At 53.6% G+C, this 15,781-nt stretch overlaps 1 protein-coding gene and 1 long non-coding RNA gene across 4 annotated transcripts; one reads left to right on the forward strand and one right to left on the reverse strand.

The window, feature by feature from the left end:
• Window positions 1–1,432: 1,432 nt before the first annotated feature.
• On the reverse strand, window positions 1,433–10,066 carry DNAJB5 (DnaJ heat shock protein family (Hsp40) member B5). 3 transcript variants are annotated; one of them, XM_064380391.1, is made up of 5 exons: window positions 9,980–10,066; window positions 9,013–9,154; window positions 6,369–6,613; window positions 2,975–3,576; window positions 1,433–2,827 (listed from the first exon to the last, which is right to left on the reverse strand). In XM_064380391.1, exons 2-5 carry the CDS (start codon window positions 9,078–9,080, stop codon window positions 2,594–2,596), a joined length of 1,149 nt encoding a protein of 382 aa, XP_064236461.1. In that variant the 5' UTR covers window positions 9,081–9,154; window positions 9,980–10,066; the 3' UTR covers window positions 1,433–2,593. The 3 variants fall into 3 exon arrangements, with proteins under 3 accessions (XP_064236461.1, XP_021527211.2, XP_064236459.1); XM_021671536.2 differs by having other exon boundaries at window positions 9,013–9,157; XM_064380389.1 differs by lacking the exon at window positions 9,980–10,066 and having other exon boundaries at window positions 9,013–9,604.
• Window positions 10,067–10,280: 214 nt separating this feature from the next.
• LOC105724573 (uncharacterized) lies at window positions 10,281–14,287 on the forward strand. The gene is made up of 2 exons (XR_001109046.2): window positions 10,281–10,644; window positions 13,775–14,287. It is a non-coding gene; the product is annotated as an uncharacterized LOC105724573 (long non-coding RNA).
• Window positions 14,288–15,781: the final 1,494 nt, after the last annotated feature.

The raw sequence follows: 15,781 nt of genomic DNA on the forward strand, positions 1-15,781 counted from the left end.
ACATTGAGGCCAGAGTGAGCAGTCTGGCCCAGTGGACCAGAATCCCAAATCTTCCGGCCTCAGGAAAGATCCCGGACAAGAATTTAGCCACAAGTCAATAGAGAGGCTACCTTAGGAATCCAAAAGGAGGAGAGCATTGAGTAGGGGATGTAGGGTGGGGGTGTCTCCCTGCCCAGGCCAGGGCATTACATACCATTGTGAGCAAGACCCCCTGGTTTCTGCACATTTCCTCTTTTCAAAGAAGGTACAAAAGTACCTCAGGTGAAAGGATGAGGAGCTTTTCTTCAGTGTCTTTGTTCTGGGAAAAAAGCCAGTTAGTGTCATCTGTCTGGATAGTACTGGGGACACTGGCGTTCAGGAGGGCATGACTGTCACGGGCCTGATCCTGGAGAAGACGTGGGCTTCATGCTCAGAGGAAAGTCAGCCCAGGAGGACATACGGGGCCAGGCAGAACCTGCAGATGGGCATTTCTGCAACTATAGGACTCCTTCCTACCCAGATCTCAGGAAAGGGACAAGTACCCCCTCATGCAGCCACCACTCAGGTCCTGAGGGCCAGAGATGTCTCAGCAGACACATAGAGGTCAGAGGCCAGAACAGACATCCCCAGACAACTGTGAGATTTGAGGATTTGCAGCTGTGTTCAATGCTTCCCAAGGAGCCTGTGTCCACTGCCAGGCCCTACCAGCATGGACCAAGGAGACCAGGTACCTTTGGCTACCCCCTCCAATGTCCAGGCTCTGTCTTTGGGGATGTGTCTCTTCTAGTCAGCCAGAAAGTCCTTCATCCTTGTCAGGAGCGGTGGCTCACACCTGTAATCCCAGCACTTTGGGATGCCAAGGCAGGCGGATCACTTGAGGTCAAGAGTTCGAGACCAGCCTGGCCAGCATGGTGAAACCCCATCTCTACCAAAAATACAAAAATGAGCCGGGTGTGGTGGTACATGCCTGTAATCCCAGCTACTCAGGAGGCTGAGGCAGGAGAATCGCTTGAACCCAGGAGACAGAGGCTGCAGTGAACCAAGATCGCATCACTGCACTCCAGCCTGGGTGACAGAGCAAGACTCTGTCTTAAAAAAAAAAAAAAAAAAAAAAAAAAAAAAAAGTCCTCCGTCCTCTCCTAGAAGGAAAATTTATCTGATTCGGAGAAAATTTAGACAAGAAGAGAAAATCTACTTGTTTTCACACTAGCTAGCCCATCTATTTTTTCTTCCCAAATACATGTTTTTTCTAATAGCTGAGTGGTACTTTCTGTGCTGTGTTTGGAATATTATGTTTTAGAAGCCCCAGGAGGCTTACAGGAAGGGGTCAGCTTCAGCTTATACTGAGGGCCTGCTTGGGCTTCTCAAAGATGACCAGGGCCCAGGAGGGAGGTTGACAGTGGCCCTGGTCACCCACCCCCATCCCAGGTATGTTGCTCCTGCTCAGATGCCATATTTTTAAAATACTTTATTTTTTACATAATACTGTCATTACAAAAAAATACAAAAAAACTACTATAAAAACATTCAGGGGCTTGTCAAAGTGAGAAAACCTAAAGACCCCACCCCAGGATCTGACTGAAGCAGTCTTCCCCCAGCTCCTTCACTATGACCTTTATACAACTGTGGGAATGGGGTGGGGTCACACAGGCATAAAAGGGCTGGGAATTCCCCACACAGCCTCTAAGGGTAAGAAATAAGTAGCTTCACATATCACAAAAGTGGGATTTGGAAGTTTGGGGGTGGCTAGGCCCTGAGTTCAGAGGTATGGGGAGAAACCTGTGACCCTGAATCTCTTGGTGGGGAATAGCTGCCACCTGACCCCAAAGCTCTTTCCCTTCTTGATGAAGGCTGGGAGATGGGCCCTGCCCCCAACCTCTTAGCCTTAAACCTCAGGCCCTATTCCCTGCCCTCCACCCTTGAACACTCCTGAGAGCAGCAAGGAGGATAGAACCTCCAGCTCTGTGGGTATAGGCAGGGCAGCTGTTGCAGAGGCTGCTGAGGCCGGCTCACCCCTCTGCTCCAGATGAAAAGTGTCTCGTGCTCAAGTCCCTGCTCACAGATTATGGACCTTCCCTTCTTCTCTCCTAGAGAGTCACAGACAGCTCTAGGCGAGTGCTTCGTGTACATGAATATGTGTGTCATAACCCTGGACACTGTGGATCTGGGGGTGGGGCTGAGAAAGCAGTGTCCTTTCTATTCTCTTCTGCCCCCAACAGCAGGAAGCCAAAGGGAAGGGAGGGGACTGGTATTAGCAAAGCTGAGAGGGGAGGAGGACATGCTATGTACAGGCATGGATAAGGAATCTCTACATATCTTCAAGTAGCACTCAGGTCACTTTCCAGCCACTGCAGTGGAAACTGGATTCAAAGCTAGTGACATGAACATTGACCCCTGGCCTGGGCTAGCTTTCCCCACCTCCCTCCCACTCCCCCCAGGCAGCCCAGCTCTGAAAGGGGTCAGGGACAGGAACATTTTCCTGAAAACCAGTGGCTTTTTTTTGCATTTTAGAAAAAGTTGCCAGTGTCCAATGGACATCAAGCTGGGTGCACATTGAGTGGGGCGAGTGTTGGGGGTATTGCTGTGGTAGGCTCTGGACTGGCTGGGGCAAAGCCTAGGAACAGGGTAGGTGCTGCTTAAGGATCTGTCTTGTCTGTGGTGTTAATCTGTCTGGGAAGCGAACTTTGAACTCAACAATGAGGTCTCCCCGCTGAGTGGGCACTTTAGGGAAGGGAAGGCCCTCCCCACGGAGTCTCTTCACGGTGCCTGGCTTGATGACATCATTGCAGGGCAAAGGGATCACTCGGCCATCGATGGTGGGAATGTTCACAGTGCAGCCACACAGCGCCTGGGGAAGACGAAGCAGAAAGTGAGGAAAAGGTTGGATAAGGTGAGTGGGAAGGGAGGAAATAGATTGAAGTGAGGAAAGAATGTGCCAGCTGGCGGGAAGAGAGGGAATCTCCCCAACAGGCACACACAGCTAACTAGGCCCCACCTCCTTGAGGCTGATCAGGGCACTGTAGAGCACGTTGGTGCCGTCTCGGCGGAAGTGTGCATGGGGCTTGTCTTTGAGCACAAAGACAATGTCAGCAGGGATGTTGTCAGGTGTGGCGTCGCCCTCTTTGGGGAAAGTGATCTTGGTGCCTTCCTTCCAGCCGCGCTTGATGACGATGTGTAGGATCTTGTCCTCGGTGCGCACAGTTCGCCCATCAGGGTTGAGGCGCCGCCTCGTGATCTTCATGCGCTTGGTGGAGCCATGGTAAATCTCCTCCAGGGACACCCGCAGCTCGTGCACCACTGGGGGGTCCTGCACCTTGCGTCGAGGGTACAGTGGTTCTGGGGCTCGCCTTGGACCCCTACTCAGCCCATTGAAGCCAAAACGGCCGAAGGCGCCAAATGGGTCTTCATCTTCATCCACATCCATGTCATCTGGGTCAAAGCCACTGAAGGGCCGAGTGGAGCGGCTGCTGGCAAAGAAGATATCGAAGGGGTTGGAGCCACCAAAGAAGGAGGCAAAAGTGGCATGGGGGTCCCCATGAAAGGTGTAGTGAAAGGAGCCACCGGAGCCACCTGATGTACCACCGCCGGTCTTCAGGCCTAGAGGGGAGGAGAAGTTAGGAGCAGTGTGGCTCATCCTAGCCCCACCCCAGTATCTTCCCCCTGCCTGCTAGCTCCCAGTTCACAGGCCTAGAGAGAGAAGCAACCTTTAAATCCCACAGAGAGGGCCAGGCTAATAGAGTAAGAAAGTCTTCTGGCAAGATTATTTTCCACTCCTGATTATATATTTAATAACGATGCACAACTTGAGATTCAAAGAGGCTGGCTTACCCAATAGGTGGAAAAGCCAGGACTAGAGGACTTAGAGACTGTGACTTCCAGGCCTGTAATCTTTTCCACATACTCATGGTCCAAAGATGTCTCACACAGCCTTGAATGAATAGCCTGGTATCACATTACAAGTTATACCTGGTTCCCAAATCTTTGCTTATCTCCAAAGACATACAGGACAGAGGGGGCTGGTAAGTGAACAGTCACAAATAGGGTAGGGATCCGACCCAGGAGGAAGACCACTTCCACTCTGCTTCTAACAATGTTTCCTCTTTCCCTGACTCCTGCTCAAATGGGAAATCAGGAGGCCTCAAAAAGCAGGAAAGCTCATTAGCTTGGAGATGAAGAGCTATTTTTCTAGAAAAAGTTTTCAAATGCTTTGTTCCCACACTCTGCTCGGTGTTACACAACTTTAGGGAGTGTCATTCACACATTGTACAGACATAGACTACAATGGGAACAGAGCTCCCTGGAGTTATACAACAGTGAACGCCATACCCCACACCTAATGTTGAGCAACCAAAATGCATGAATGGGCTGGCACATGGCAGGTGGTGACCTTAGCTGCTCTCTCTGTAGGGTCTTGTCTAAGGGACTCAGATTCCTGGAGCAGCCTTCATGCGGAGGAGGGGGTGCTGGCGGTAGTGGGGGATGTGGGGAGAGGGTTCACACTGAGAACTGCTCCAGAATACATAGACTATGGGTGAGGGCCCAGACTAGGAAAGAGACCCTTCTCTTTGAGGCCATTTATCTAGAATTTCAACTGATCATGAAGATCTGAGCCTAATTTAGCCTCTTATTTCCTGGGACCACAAGGGCAGGTTTGAATTTCACTAGAGAGGCCAAGTGGCAGACAGTTCAGGGACTTGTGGCAGCTGCCTCTTCACCCCTCCCCCAAGACCTAGGATCTCTTCTTTCCTTCTATCAAAGGGCTGATTATCAAGCAAGTTCAAGCAGCCTGGCAGAGCTGGTGACAGAGGGAGGGAGGCTGAACCGACGATGACGGGAAGAGGTAATTCTCTCTATAGGGATTCCTGCTCTCCCAATACCACCCCCTTTTCAAGCTGGGAGCAATTTGTCCCTAGCCAGAGCTGTACACAGAGTCTGTATATATAACTGCTTTATAATAGATGGCTACTAGGGATTGGGCAGGGTGGACAGAAATGTAACCAACATTACTAAGCTGCTTCTCCCTCCCCAGGCCATGGAGGTACCCTTAAGGCCATGCCACATCCTCAGGGGCCCTTCTGGGATGCGGCTCTGCATCAGAACCTGGTGTCTGGACCCCTTCACTTAGGAAGAAGGGGTGAAGTATCTCAGGGGAGCTCTCCCAGCAACTGCCTTCTTTCTAAACAAAGGTGGGGCTGAATGGAGAAATGAGTGCAATTCCAAGACAGGTCACATGGCGGCATGGTGTCTGTACTGCTTCCTTTTTTCCCACTCCTATCCCTCCCATCCCTCCATGCCAGAGAGAAAAATGTCTTAGCTTGGAGAATATGGGGGGTTCTAGCCGGTATCTGGTAAGTCTGGGAGTTGGCATGTCTGGGAGGTAAGCAGGAAGAATGGAAGGAACCGGCAGCATGGAGAATAGGAAGAGGGAGTTGGGAGGACAAGAGTGCACAGAGGGACATGGAACCCAAGGCCAGGAGGAGGGGAAGAAAATAACCTTCTTATCTACATATGATTAGCCCATTTAGTTTTGAGGATAGATGGGGAGGGTGAAGAGGAGGACAATGTGAAAAAAAGGTGGATACTGTTGGGGAGGAAGGATAGTTCTTCCTAGGAAGGAGAGTCCTCAGCTGTGACAATGTCTCTTAATATAGCCTGACAGGTGCCTGTGGCTGGCGGGTAGCAGGCAGCCCTGACGGGCAGGCCCAGAATTAGCAGCTACATCATGGCCGTGGGATGTGCTGGGAGGGGCCTCTCTCTCAGAGGCTTTATTTGGGCCTTTCCTGCCTCCTACACTGTGGCCACCAGCTACCCCAGGGAGGGGGTCAGATGCCAGCCACGGTTCCCTTTCCACCCTTGGATCCTTGCCACTTCCTTTGGGACGCAAAGCTCCACCTCTGTTCTGCTGGCAAGAAGCAGGCAGGGCCGGGGGAGGGAAGGGGACAACCATTTCTGCTCAGAGCTCTGGTAGTTAATTCCCAGGCTGCTTAAGGGCCAGACTTTTATGCTGATGAATGTAAATGCTCTGTCCTCAGAGAGCCACACACTCCCTCTCTCCAACCTTCCCCATCAGCCAATGAAGCAGCAGAGACTTCAGGCAGGACTAATAAGGCTGGGAAGGAAAGAAGGGCAGGGAAGGCCCCTGGCTGTTGTTTCAGACCTCTCTAAGGCCTGAACCTGAGGAGGGAGAAGGGCAGAGAGAGGCAGGGAGAACTACGGTGAGCTGAGCTGGGTAGTGGGTGGGCTTCTCTCTCCTCTGGGTAGCAGTGCTAGAAACCCTCGCCACCCTCACCCCCTCCACAGCCTCCAGTTCCCTGCTACAAAAAATGGTACACCCAGGACCCCCACCAAGCACAGGGGTCCAGGATTGGGCTAGAGTGCTGCCCTCTTACCTTCCTCCCCATACTGGTCATACAGGCCCCGTTTCTTGGGGTCACTCAGCACATCATAGGCCTCTGCAATCTCCTTAAACTTCTCCTCAGCATTGGGTTCTTTATTCTTGTCTGGGTGGTACTTCAAGGCCATCTTCCGGTAGGCTTTCTTGATCTCATCCTCATTGGCCCCCGATGGGATCCCAAGAATCTTGTAATAATCTTTTCCCATCACAGCCACTGGACCAGCACTGGTCTCCTTGTTTCTGAAAGAAACCCAGGGCCAAGACTTGATGCCTTCTTCTCTTCTGCCCCAGCCCTGTTCCTAATGATCTTGCAATCCCTAAATGACTCCCTGGGTAACCTTCAGCAGGTCATATCTGTTCTGTGGGCCTGTGTCCCCCATCTGTAAAATGAAAGATTTGGACTAGATGATCTCTTCCGGCTCTGACATTCTAGGATTCTGTGATTCCGTCCTCACCTCCTGGGTTTTCCCAGCAGGAAGCTGAAGGTTGTGGCCCACTTCTTGGGGCTAGGCTGAGGCCCTGGTCCTTGGGCCAGACTGAGGACCCCTGAGAGGCCCTGCTGAGTGAGGTGGAACCATGGACTGAGCAACCCACGCACAGGAGCTGGCGAAGGTCAGTGTAACGGGTGAGGTCACCTGAGCATCGTGGTCTCCTGCGCCACGCCTCAGGCATGATGCCAGGTTAAGGGCAGCTGGGGCAGTGGCCCAGGACTGGGAACAGGCCTGGGTCTTCCGCCAGCTGTCCTGGCCAGCCAGACTGAGTCAGGGAATGGGTGTCTGGAGTCTTCTCTGCCATTGGAGACCCCAGGCCTCCCTGCCCCCGCCCTTCTGACGATGCTAAGCCTCACGTGTCACTCAGATCACAGGGTGACTCACAGCCTTTGGAAACTGCTGTTTCCAACTCCCTCATTATCAGGGGTGGGGGGGTGGGGGGGAAGGGGGGGATCGGGGGAGATACTGTCCTTCCCCCAACTGGGGCAAACAGTTCCCTTTACTCATTTCCCCGCGTCTACACACAAAACTTCGAGGGTTGCGCTGTCTAAGCACCAGTGTGAGTGAACAAAAGCTTCCTGGGGACAGGACTTTTTAAACCCCAATGGTTAGGAGACAATTGGGCACTAACCAACCACCATTTCCTTAATACCATTCCTAGCCCCACCCCATACCCCCAGTCTGCCCCTGTGGTTTAGGATCGGGCCCAGCGTCAGTCCCATATTTCTCTGACGATCCCTTTTAAGGTGGGTGCAGGAGCATTTGTTATAAGAGAAACAAACAACCCGAATTCTTCCATTCCAGTCTTCCTCCATTGGTGTGTCTGTGGTATATATCAGGGGAAGGGGGACTTTCCTGTAGCTAGAGCTCTCTAGAGGAATGGCCAGAAGCCATTCTCACCCTTCTGAGACCTGGCCAAGCCCCACCAAGGTCAGGAGAACCAGTCTTTCTAGCAATGTCCTAGGCTGGCAGCCCCAGCTGAGGCCTGCTTTTCTGCCTCTGACTGCTTCACAGCAGGGAAGTGTACAGGGTGTCCTGGCAGGAGTGAGGGCTGTAACCGGGTAAGGGGGAGGCACCCAAGGACCTAGGTGGGCAGGGACAATGGCCCTCACTGCTTCCCCCACAGGGCCTGCTGCAGGTGGCTGGGTTGACTCATAGATCTGGGAGTCACCTTTTTCTGATGAAGAAAAGACTCCACATAGGCGGGTACTCCCCCTTCGCCCCCCACCAGCATGTCACGTCTGTGGGGGAGACAGGGGTTGGGGGAGGCAGAGAAGAAAGAGCACCTGGAGGGGGCAGCCATTTTCAGAAATGGCAGCAAAAGCCGTCTGAGAGGGAGCTGGGGGTGGTCTGCCATTTCTGCCTCAGCCTACACCTTCTTTCCCTTGGGACTGGGAAGGAATCCTAGCACACCAAGAGGGTGCCCCCAGAGAACTAGAGCAGCTTCCAGGCAGAGGGCCAGTGGGACAGCTCACCAACCACCCACCTCCTTTTGCTGTCCCTGCATTACCTCCACACCCAGCCAGCTTCCTCCCTGGTACCCCCCTGCTAGCTGCTCTAGGCCCATACATCTCTTGCCTCCACAGACACAGGGCAAGCTCGTTCAGATCTGCCTCCTTTTTCTCCTGCTTTCCTCCCTCCTTCCCTTCCCCCCTACCCACAGGCCACGTGTTGGAATGACAAAGGAGCCCCATGGCATGGCACTGCCTTTGATGGAGAATGAGGAGGATGTTAAGGTAGAGGCAGGAAGGAAAGATGGGGAGAAAATGGCGAGGGGGACTGTTGAGGTACAGGGAGGTGAGATGGCTGATACAGAAAATGAGGTACTGATGGAGGGGGATGAGTGATAGATAGAAATGGCTGAGGTGGAAAACGGGTTAATGATGGCTTGAAAGGGAGGAATGTGTAGAGAGTTGAAATATTGGAGGAAATGTCTGTGGAAAATGAATGCCCAAAGGGTTTGAGATAGGAGAGGAATGATAAGGGGTGCAATTCATTCAGATATGAGAGTGAGGCAGGAGGGGGCTTCCTGCATGTCATGGAGGGGATGAGGATGAGGTGGAGGAAGCAGGAAGGCAATGGAGGGGATGGTCACGTGAAGGGTTTGACTGGGTATGGGTATGGGTGCCCTTCTCCGGAGGGACTTACCGAAACTTTACAAACCCATTCAGCGTCCACGCTCGAAGTTTTAAGGGCTCCAGCTGAATTTTAAACATCAAGCTGGCTAAGAAGTCTTCTCCCCAGGAGTGTGGGAAGCTCCGGAAAGCTCCTCGGGCCTGTAGTGGGGGTGCTGCTGGGGGTGGGCAGGAGAGCACTGTGCGCTTAAACATGCCCAGCCAAGCCCCTCACCTCTGATCGTTCCACGGAGCCGGCCTGGAGTGCTGCAGCTCTGGAAGCCACCTCCTCGGACTCTCAGAGGCGCGTGCCCAGCAAGGGCTGTCTGGCGCAGCAGGTGCCGGACCTGATCCCCAGGTGTGGAGAGTGAAGGGAGAGGACCCACGGCCACCTGCTCTCAGGTGCAGCAGTGTCTGGCTGGCTGTGAGCGGCTGTATGGCAGTGTGACAGTGAGGCTAGCAGTGCAAGCGTGTTTGTGAGTGGCAGTGTGTGTACCTGTGACAGGTGTGATTGTGAGGGCCCGAGAGGCAGTGAGCTCCAGTCGCCTCTCCCTGGGGAGGACCCGACCCCAATCCCCAAGAACCTACTCAATGAAGTCACTGACGGGAGTCTCCTCCCTCGCGGATGGGCGGGGCAGAGTGAAGCTCGGCCGGGACAAAAGGCGCGGCGCGGAGAGGAGGGGAGGGGGCTCGGGCGGGGGAGGGTGGTCGGTGATGTCACCCGCGCTGGCTGGCTGGCCTGGTCATAGACGCCTCCGCCCCACAGAACCCAATCCGACCCGACCCGACCCTCCCCCGGCTCAGACGCTGGCTGCTCCCTGTGACAGCCAAGCCCGGGTCGCGGAATCTGAACACCCTGCAGACCCCGGGACCCCGCACCCACAGGGCAGCAGAGCCTACGGGCCCTCAGTGTCCCAACCCCTCCTCCCCCCGATACCAGGAGCCCTGGCTTCGCGACGCCCCACTCCCGGGACCCCCGAGTCCTGGCTCGGCGCCCTCACCGGTGAGGAGCTGCGGGCGCCGCCGTGGTCCGTGAGACAGTCGCTGCCCCCTCCCCCGGCTCCGGCTCAGCCGCCTCCACCCGGGACAGGAGTCGCCTGCCCGCCGGCCGCCGACAGCGGGACCGGGAGCCCGCCCCCCACGGCTCCGCCTCCGCGCCGCCCATTGAACCTTCTGCCCGTCACTCAATTTAGCCTCTGCTGTGATTGGGCAGCTTTCAACGAGCGGTTTGGTGATAGCCCCCCCATCCTCCTCCCCTGTCACCCGGCCACACGCGCACACATTCCAAGCAGTGATTGGTGTGGATCTGATTGGCGCCCTCTGAGATCACTCAACCACGCCTCTTTGCCATCTCGTCGTGCCATTGGTGAAAAAGACAGAGGGCGGCAACGCCGCTCGCCCTTTGATTTTATTGGTTAGTGCTTGAGACTCAGACCCGAGCCCGGAGCAACTATATTAGTCCAATCTCCGAGTTGAGAAGGTGGGACGTTCTGGCCAGTGCTCGAATCCCAGGAGAACCTTCTGGAACCCGTGCAACGTCAAAGGCAGCCTTAAAGGAAAACTGCACCCACCAGTTGGCTGTGCATTCTTTTTTTTCCTTAATTGGGGGGCAGGGGGAGAGAACAGTGCACTCTGGGAGGTGTAGTCCCTGGACCGGGGCCAGAAGGTCAGCACTTCTTACTCGCCTTCCAGCCAACGGTGAAGCCACCTCGAGCTGACCTCATTTAGCTTTACCTTACCCTGACCTCGCGGTGGCCTGACGTGACCTAACGGAATCTCTAACAGATTCCACGGACCCCGGGTTTCCGAGTCCTCCAGACATCTCCCCTGAGGGAGGCGGGTAGCTCTGCGCAGGCCGGTGCCTCCAGGAGTCTCTCCCGCCCACCCTCTGTACAGCCCCTCATCCTCGCGCCCCTCCTCAGCGACTCCGCGGTCCCCATTTCAGTCCCCTTTCTAATCAGACTCTCTTTCTACTTCCCCCTTGAGTGCCTGTGTTTTAGCCCTTTCCTTCTTGGCCCTCGAGGATCTCCTGTCTTCCCCCAGTGATCTGTCTTGTCCCATTCTTGGTCCTTTCTCTACACCCCTTATCTCCCCCATCCTAGCTCTCCCCTTTAATCTTTCATCTCTCTCCCCATGATCCCCTTCCTTAACACCCTCAGACTCTCTAGTCTCCCCCACTCCCCATTAAGTCATTAGATCTCAGCCCCAGTGTCCCCGATGCAGGGAGCAGGCGGGGATGCGGAGGCGGTCGCCGGCGGAAGCCGCCGCTCGAGCAGACACGGTGCCTGGCGCCCACGTCACTGTCTCCCAGGCCCATCTGTGCTCGAGGGAGTGGGGGTGGGGGGGTAATCTGGGGGTGAAGAGGGAAGGGGGGTGCCGGGGGGTTGATGATAAAGGAAGGGTCAGGGCAGAAGCACTCCTTTACTTCTTTCTTTCCTATTTCCCAGATAGAGAGTTTGGACACCCATGAGGCCTTGCTAGAAACTGCGGCTTGAGTACCTGGGCCAAGAGCAGAGCAGGGAGGGGGCCGGGATCCTGGGGTCAGGTCTGCAGATTCTTCACTACCTCACTTCGTGCCAGGAGTCTCTATGGGGCTTCCAAGGGTAAAGGGGCCTGAGGTGTGGAGGAAGAAAGGGACTTGGGGTGAGAGGAGGATGGAGAGGAGGTAGAGTTGGGCTCAGGAGGGGAGCAGAGATGGGGTGATGAATATGGGGAAAGAGGAGCATGAGGAATTTGGGGAGATGGGGTTGAGAGAGGGGAGGTGGGGAGGGGGGGTGGAGAGAGGAGGGGGAGATGGGGTGAGGGAGATGGGGAAGGGAGGGTGCATGGGGCAGAGGAGAGATAGGGTGGGAGTAAGGAAGGGAGAGGAAAGAAGGGCTGAGGAGGGGTGGGGAGGCAGGGTGAGGGATGAGGAAAGAAGGGGTGAGCAAGGAAAGGATGAGGCACAGAGATGGGGTGGGGAGGAATGAGGAAGGGGGAGGGGAGGAAGGAGGGATGGACTAGTGTGACAGAGATGAGTGAGGTGGGGTGAGGGGCCCTGCACCCCTGCTGGCTCCTCACATCTGGGGGCTTTCACTCTCCCACCTCCAGACTTGTGGGGCCCAGGCTGTGGGTGGCTCTACTTCTTCCTATTCCAGTTCTGTCTTTTTTGCCTCCCCCAGCCTTGCCTGTGCCAACACGGAGGCAGAGAGTTTAGTCACCAGCCTTTACCTGGCCCCTGCTAATGCTAAAGTGTAGGCTTGGACCTTCGAGGGTGTGGGACTGTGCCTTCAGGTGTTGATGGCATGGACTCCGTTGTCTGCCTAGTCCAGGGTTCCTGCCCTTGGTCCCATTGTCCTGGGCATCAGGTGTTTGTGGTGCTCAGTGTGGCATGGACTGTGACAGTGTGGTCCTGGAGTCTATGGATGCTGTGAGCTTACAGGCCACACTCACACCTCATCTCCTTCTTTGTAAATGGGGATCAGTGCCTCAGGGGGTTGTTGAGAGGGTTAATTAAGGTAATGCAGGTAATGCACTTAGTTCTGAGCTGGGCATGTAGTTTATACCCAACCAATGGTTAACTTGGTTGAGTTAACCAAGTTAACCATTACTTTTCATGTTCACAAATGCTGGGACTGCGAGTGCATCTATAAATCTGAGTCTGATTGGGAGTTATTTGTAGTGTGATACTGGTAATGTGATTTATGAGAGTGGATCTGTGTAGTTATTTTTGTGTGGTGGTATGCCCAATTCTGTTATATGTTGTAGGTATATGATTTTGGGTCAGTGTACATGTGTGAGTAAATGACTGTGGGGGCATGTCTCTATATGACAGAGTGGATGAGGTATGTGGCTGTTGACACGTTGACACCATGTCTGCCAGCGTATGCACACATCTGCGATCATGCCAGTCCCAAACGCCCCCACTTGCCCTCCCTCCCCTTGGAGACGTCATAGCCCTAGGTGTCCCTCATTTCCTCACCCTGAGGGAACCGGAATCCGTGGGCAGGGGTGGGGGTGGGTGCCAGTGAGGAGGTGTTTTAGACAGAGGCACATGTTCCCTCCCAGACTGTATAGGGGAGGGAGCCCCTATCCTGCTCACATCCCAAAGGCTGCAGAGGAAGTGCCCCCTAGCCTGTTCTCAGTTCCCTGTCTTGTCACCATGGTAGCGGTTGCCAGGGGTTCCCATGGTTGCTAAGATCTGGGTGTGGGAGGCTGCTAGGCCCTGTTGCCAGTAGAAACAGAGAATCCTGGGGGAAAGGAAGACTACCCCCACAGCTGCCAGCTCTCTGCAGTGACAGAACTAGCCCTTGGGCCGCTCTCTCCCCCAGTTGTACCTATGATTTGTATGTGGTAGTACTAGTGTGTGTGTGGGAGCAGGAGCGGGGGTTTTAATAGGAAACCACAAGTAGAATACTGGGATACTAGAATACTGAGGAAAAAGGGGCTCCTTGGCCTACCCGTCACCATCCTTAAAGTTGGGAGGGCCTTACAAATTAGTGACTACCCCCATCTCTACTAAAATACAAAAAAAATTAGCCAGGCTTGGTGGCACATGCCTGTAATCTCAGCTACTTGGGAGGCTGAGGCAGGAGAATTGCTTGAACCCAGGAGGTGGAGGTTGCAGTGAGCTGAGATTGTGCCACTGCACTCCAGCCTGGGCAACAGACTAGAGACTCCCTCCCCCTACAAAAAAAGAGTGACTACCTCCTTCTGTCCCCTTTTCCTCATCTCTCTCTCCTGGGCAGTCTTCCTGCTTGTTCTTGAGTTCTCCAGTGACTGGGTACTCATTACCTGATGCTTTTTCCCGGGTGTAGGAATGCCACATTGACCCATTACCTTGGCTGCAGATGGCCTTCCTCCTGTGATCAGACTCTGAGCATCTCACCTGATGCATGCTTCATGCCGACACCCAGGCCCAGACTTTGCTCCCACACTGAGTCCCAACTATGACTTCAGCCTGAGACACAACCTGGTTATTGTCCTGGTAGAGACAGTTCCCCAAATCCAGCCTCTGCCTAAACCCTCCTCCTAGACATTGCTGAGCCCTAGTTTTGATACAAATACTTGAACTCATCTTCAGATTCAGTTCTGATCCTATACTGAACTAACTGAACACTACCAGGGATCTGACTCTGATACTCACTGGTGTCTGCTTGTGTGTTCTGAACCTATGCTGACCAGCCCCAAAAGGGTTTAGAGGAGTGATGTTTTGCCTTGGGATGAGAGAGCAATGTTAGGGATGACCAGCAGAGGGCGTGCAACATCAGGTTCTAGAGGCAAGCGTCCAAGAGCCCACCTGTGAACCGAAAAAAAGTTCTCGTTTTGGATGCCAAAACTTTGGGATTATGTGGGTCCTTATAGTCATGAATATTTTCCTTCTGGCTCACTTGGGCTCAGCGCTGGGCATGCACAGAATGTGCTTAACTGTTTGCTGGCATCTCGGGTCTCAAGAGGACTGAAGTGACCCCACCCTCAACTCAGCATTTCTGTCACATGCTTAATAAAGCTCCACTCCCTTCCCTGGTAACCAGTTATGTTTGGTCCTAGAGCAGAAATCTGCCCTCCATAGTGTTCACATTTCATCTTAGCTCTGTCCTTGGGACCACATTGACCTCATTGACCCATCTGCCAAACGTTGCCATCTGCGTCCTTCAAATCTGCTTCTCTACAGGACTCATACCTTCATGGATTCATCCCCTGCATTTTTCAATTCTACCCACTAAGATCATGTTACCCTGAATGGGTTTCAGTTTTTGGTGCCCAGTTCTGATTAGTTTTTTCCAGGAGAGCTGGTGCAGGGTACAAATGAGCTGGCCAGCCTCCCTCCTCTGACTCTGAACTTCTTTCTACATAGGCTCAGATTACATCAGTTTTTTTTTTTCTTTTGAGACAGAGTCTCACTCTGTTGCCCAGGCTGGAGTGCAATGGTACAATCTGGGTTCACTGCAACATCTGCCTCCCTGGTTCAAGCGATTCTCCTGCCTCAGCACCCCGAGGAGCTGGGACTACAGGTGTGCACCACCACACCCGGCTAATTTTTGTATTTTTAGTAGAGATGGGGTTTCACCATGTTGGCCAGGCTGGTCTTGAACTCTAGACCTCAGGTGATCCACCCGCCTTGGCCTCCCAAAGTGCTGGGATTCCAGGCGTGAGCCACTGCGCCCAGCCTGTTTGTTTTTTGGTAGCCACCTCATACTGTTCACCCATACTGAGTTAAGACCACAAGCTCGAGGCTGGGTGCTGTGGCTCACGCCTGTAATCCCAGCACTTTGGGAGTCAGAGGCGGGTGGATCACAAGGTGAAGAGATCGAGACCATCCCGGCCAACATGGTGAAACCGCATCTCTACTAAAAATACAAAAAATTAGCCAGACGTGGTGGCACATGCCTGTAATCCTAGCTACTTGGGAGGCTGAGACAGGAGAATCGCTTGAACCCAGGAGGCGGAGGTTGCGGTGAGCCGATAATGCGCCATTGCATTCCAGCCTGGGCAACAAGAGCGAAACTCCGTCTAAAAAAAAAAAGACCACAAGCTCTTTTCTCCCTGAGCTGCTAAATCACCTCTTGTTCATCTGTACTTGTTGTAATTTTGAATGGATAGCTATATTCATTTTAAACAAAGATACTTGAAATAAAATTTAAAAAATTTGTTGACAATACATTCTCAATTTTAGGGCAATCTTTGGGCTTGGAAATCTCTGAACTTGATGTTTACTCAAAGGTGGGACAAGGAGGGACTGAAGAGCCTCAGTGGGCTTGGCTGTGACTTCAGCACTTTGGACAGAGCTGATCACAGTACCCCCAGCTATGCCTGGGACTGTG

This window comes from Aotus nancymaae, unplaced genomic scaffold, assembly GCF_030222135.1.
Source record: "Aotus nancymaae isolate 86718 unplaced genomic scaffold, 86718_ANA_hifiasm-v0.15.2.pri h1tg000003l, whole genome shotgun sequence".
Classification (NCBI taxonomy): domain Eukaryota; kingdom Metazoa; phylum Chordata; class Mammalia; order Primates; family Aotidae; genus Aotus; species Aotus nancymaae.

Bases quoted from the DNA above. Each gene is read 5' to 3' on its own strand.
- DNAJB5 (XM_064380389.1), bottom strand. From the start codon at position 9,194: ATGTTTAAGCGCACAGTGCTCTCCTGCCCACCCCCAGCAGCACCCCCA. The intron at 3,577-6,368 runs GTAAGAGGGCAG...CCTCCCCTCTAG, and splicing joins TGACCAGTATGGGGAGGAAG to GCCTGAAGACCGGCGGTGGT. The intron at 2,828-2,974 runs GTGGGGCCTAGT...CGTCTTCCCCAG, and splicing joins CCCTGATCAGCCTCAAGGAG to GCGCTGTGTGGCTGCACTGT.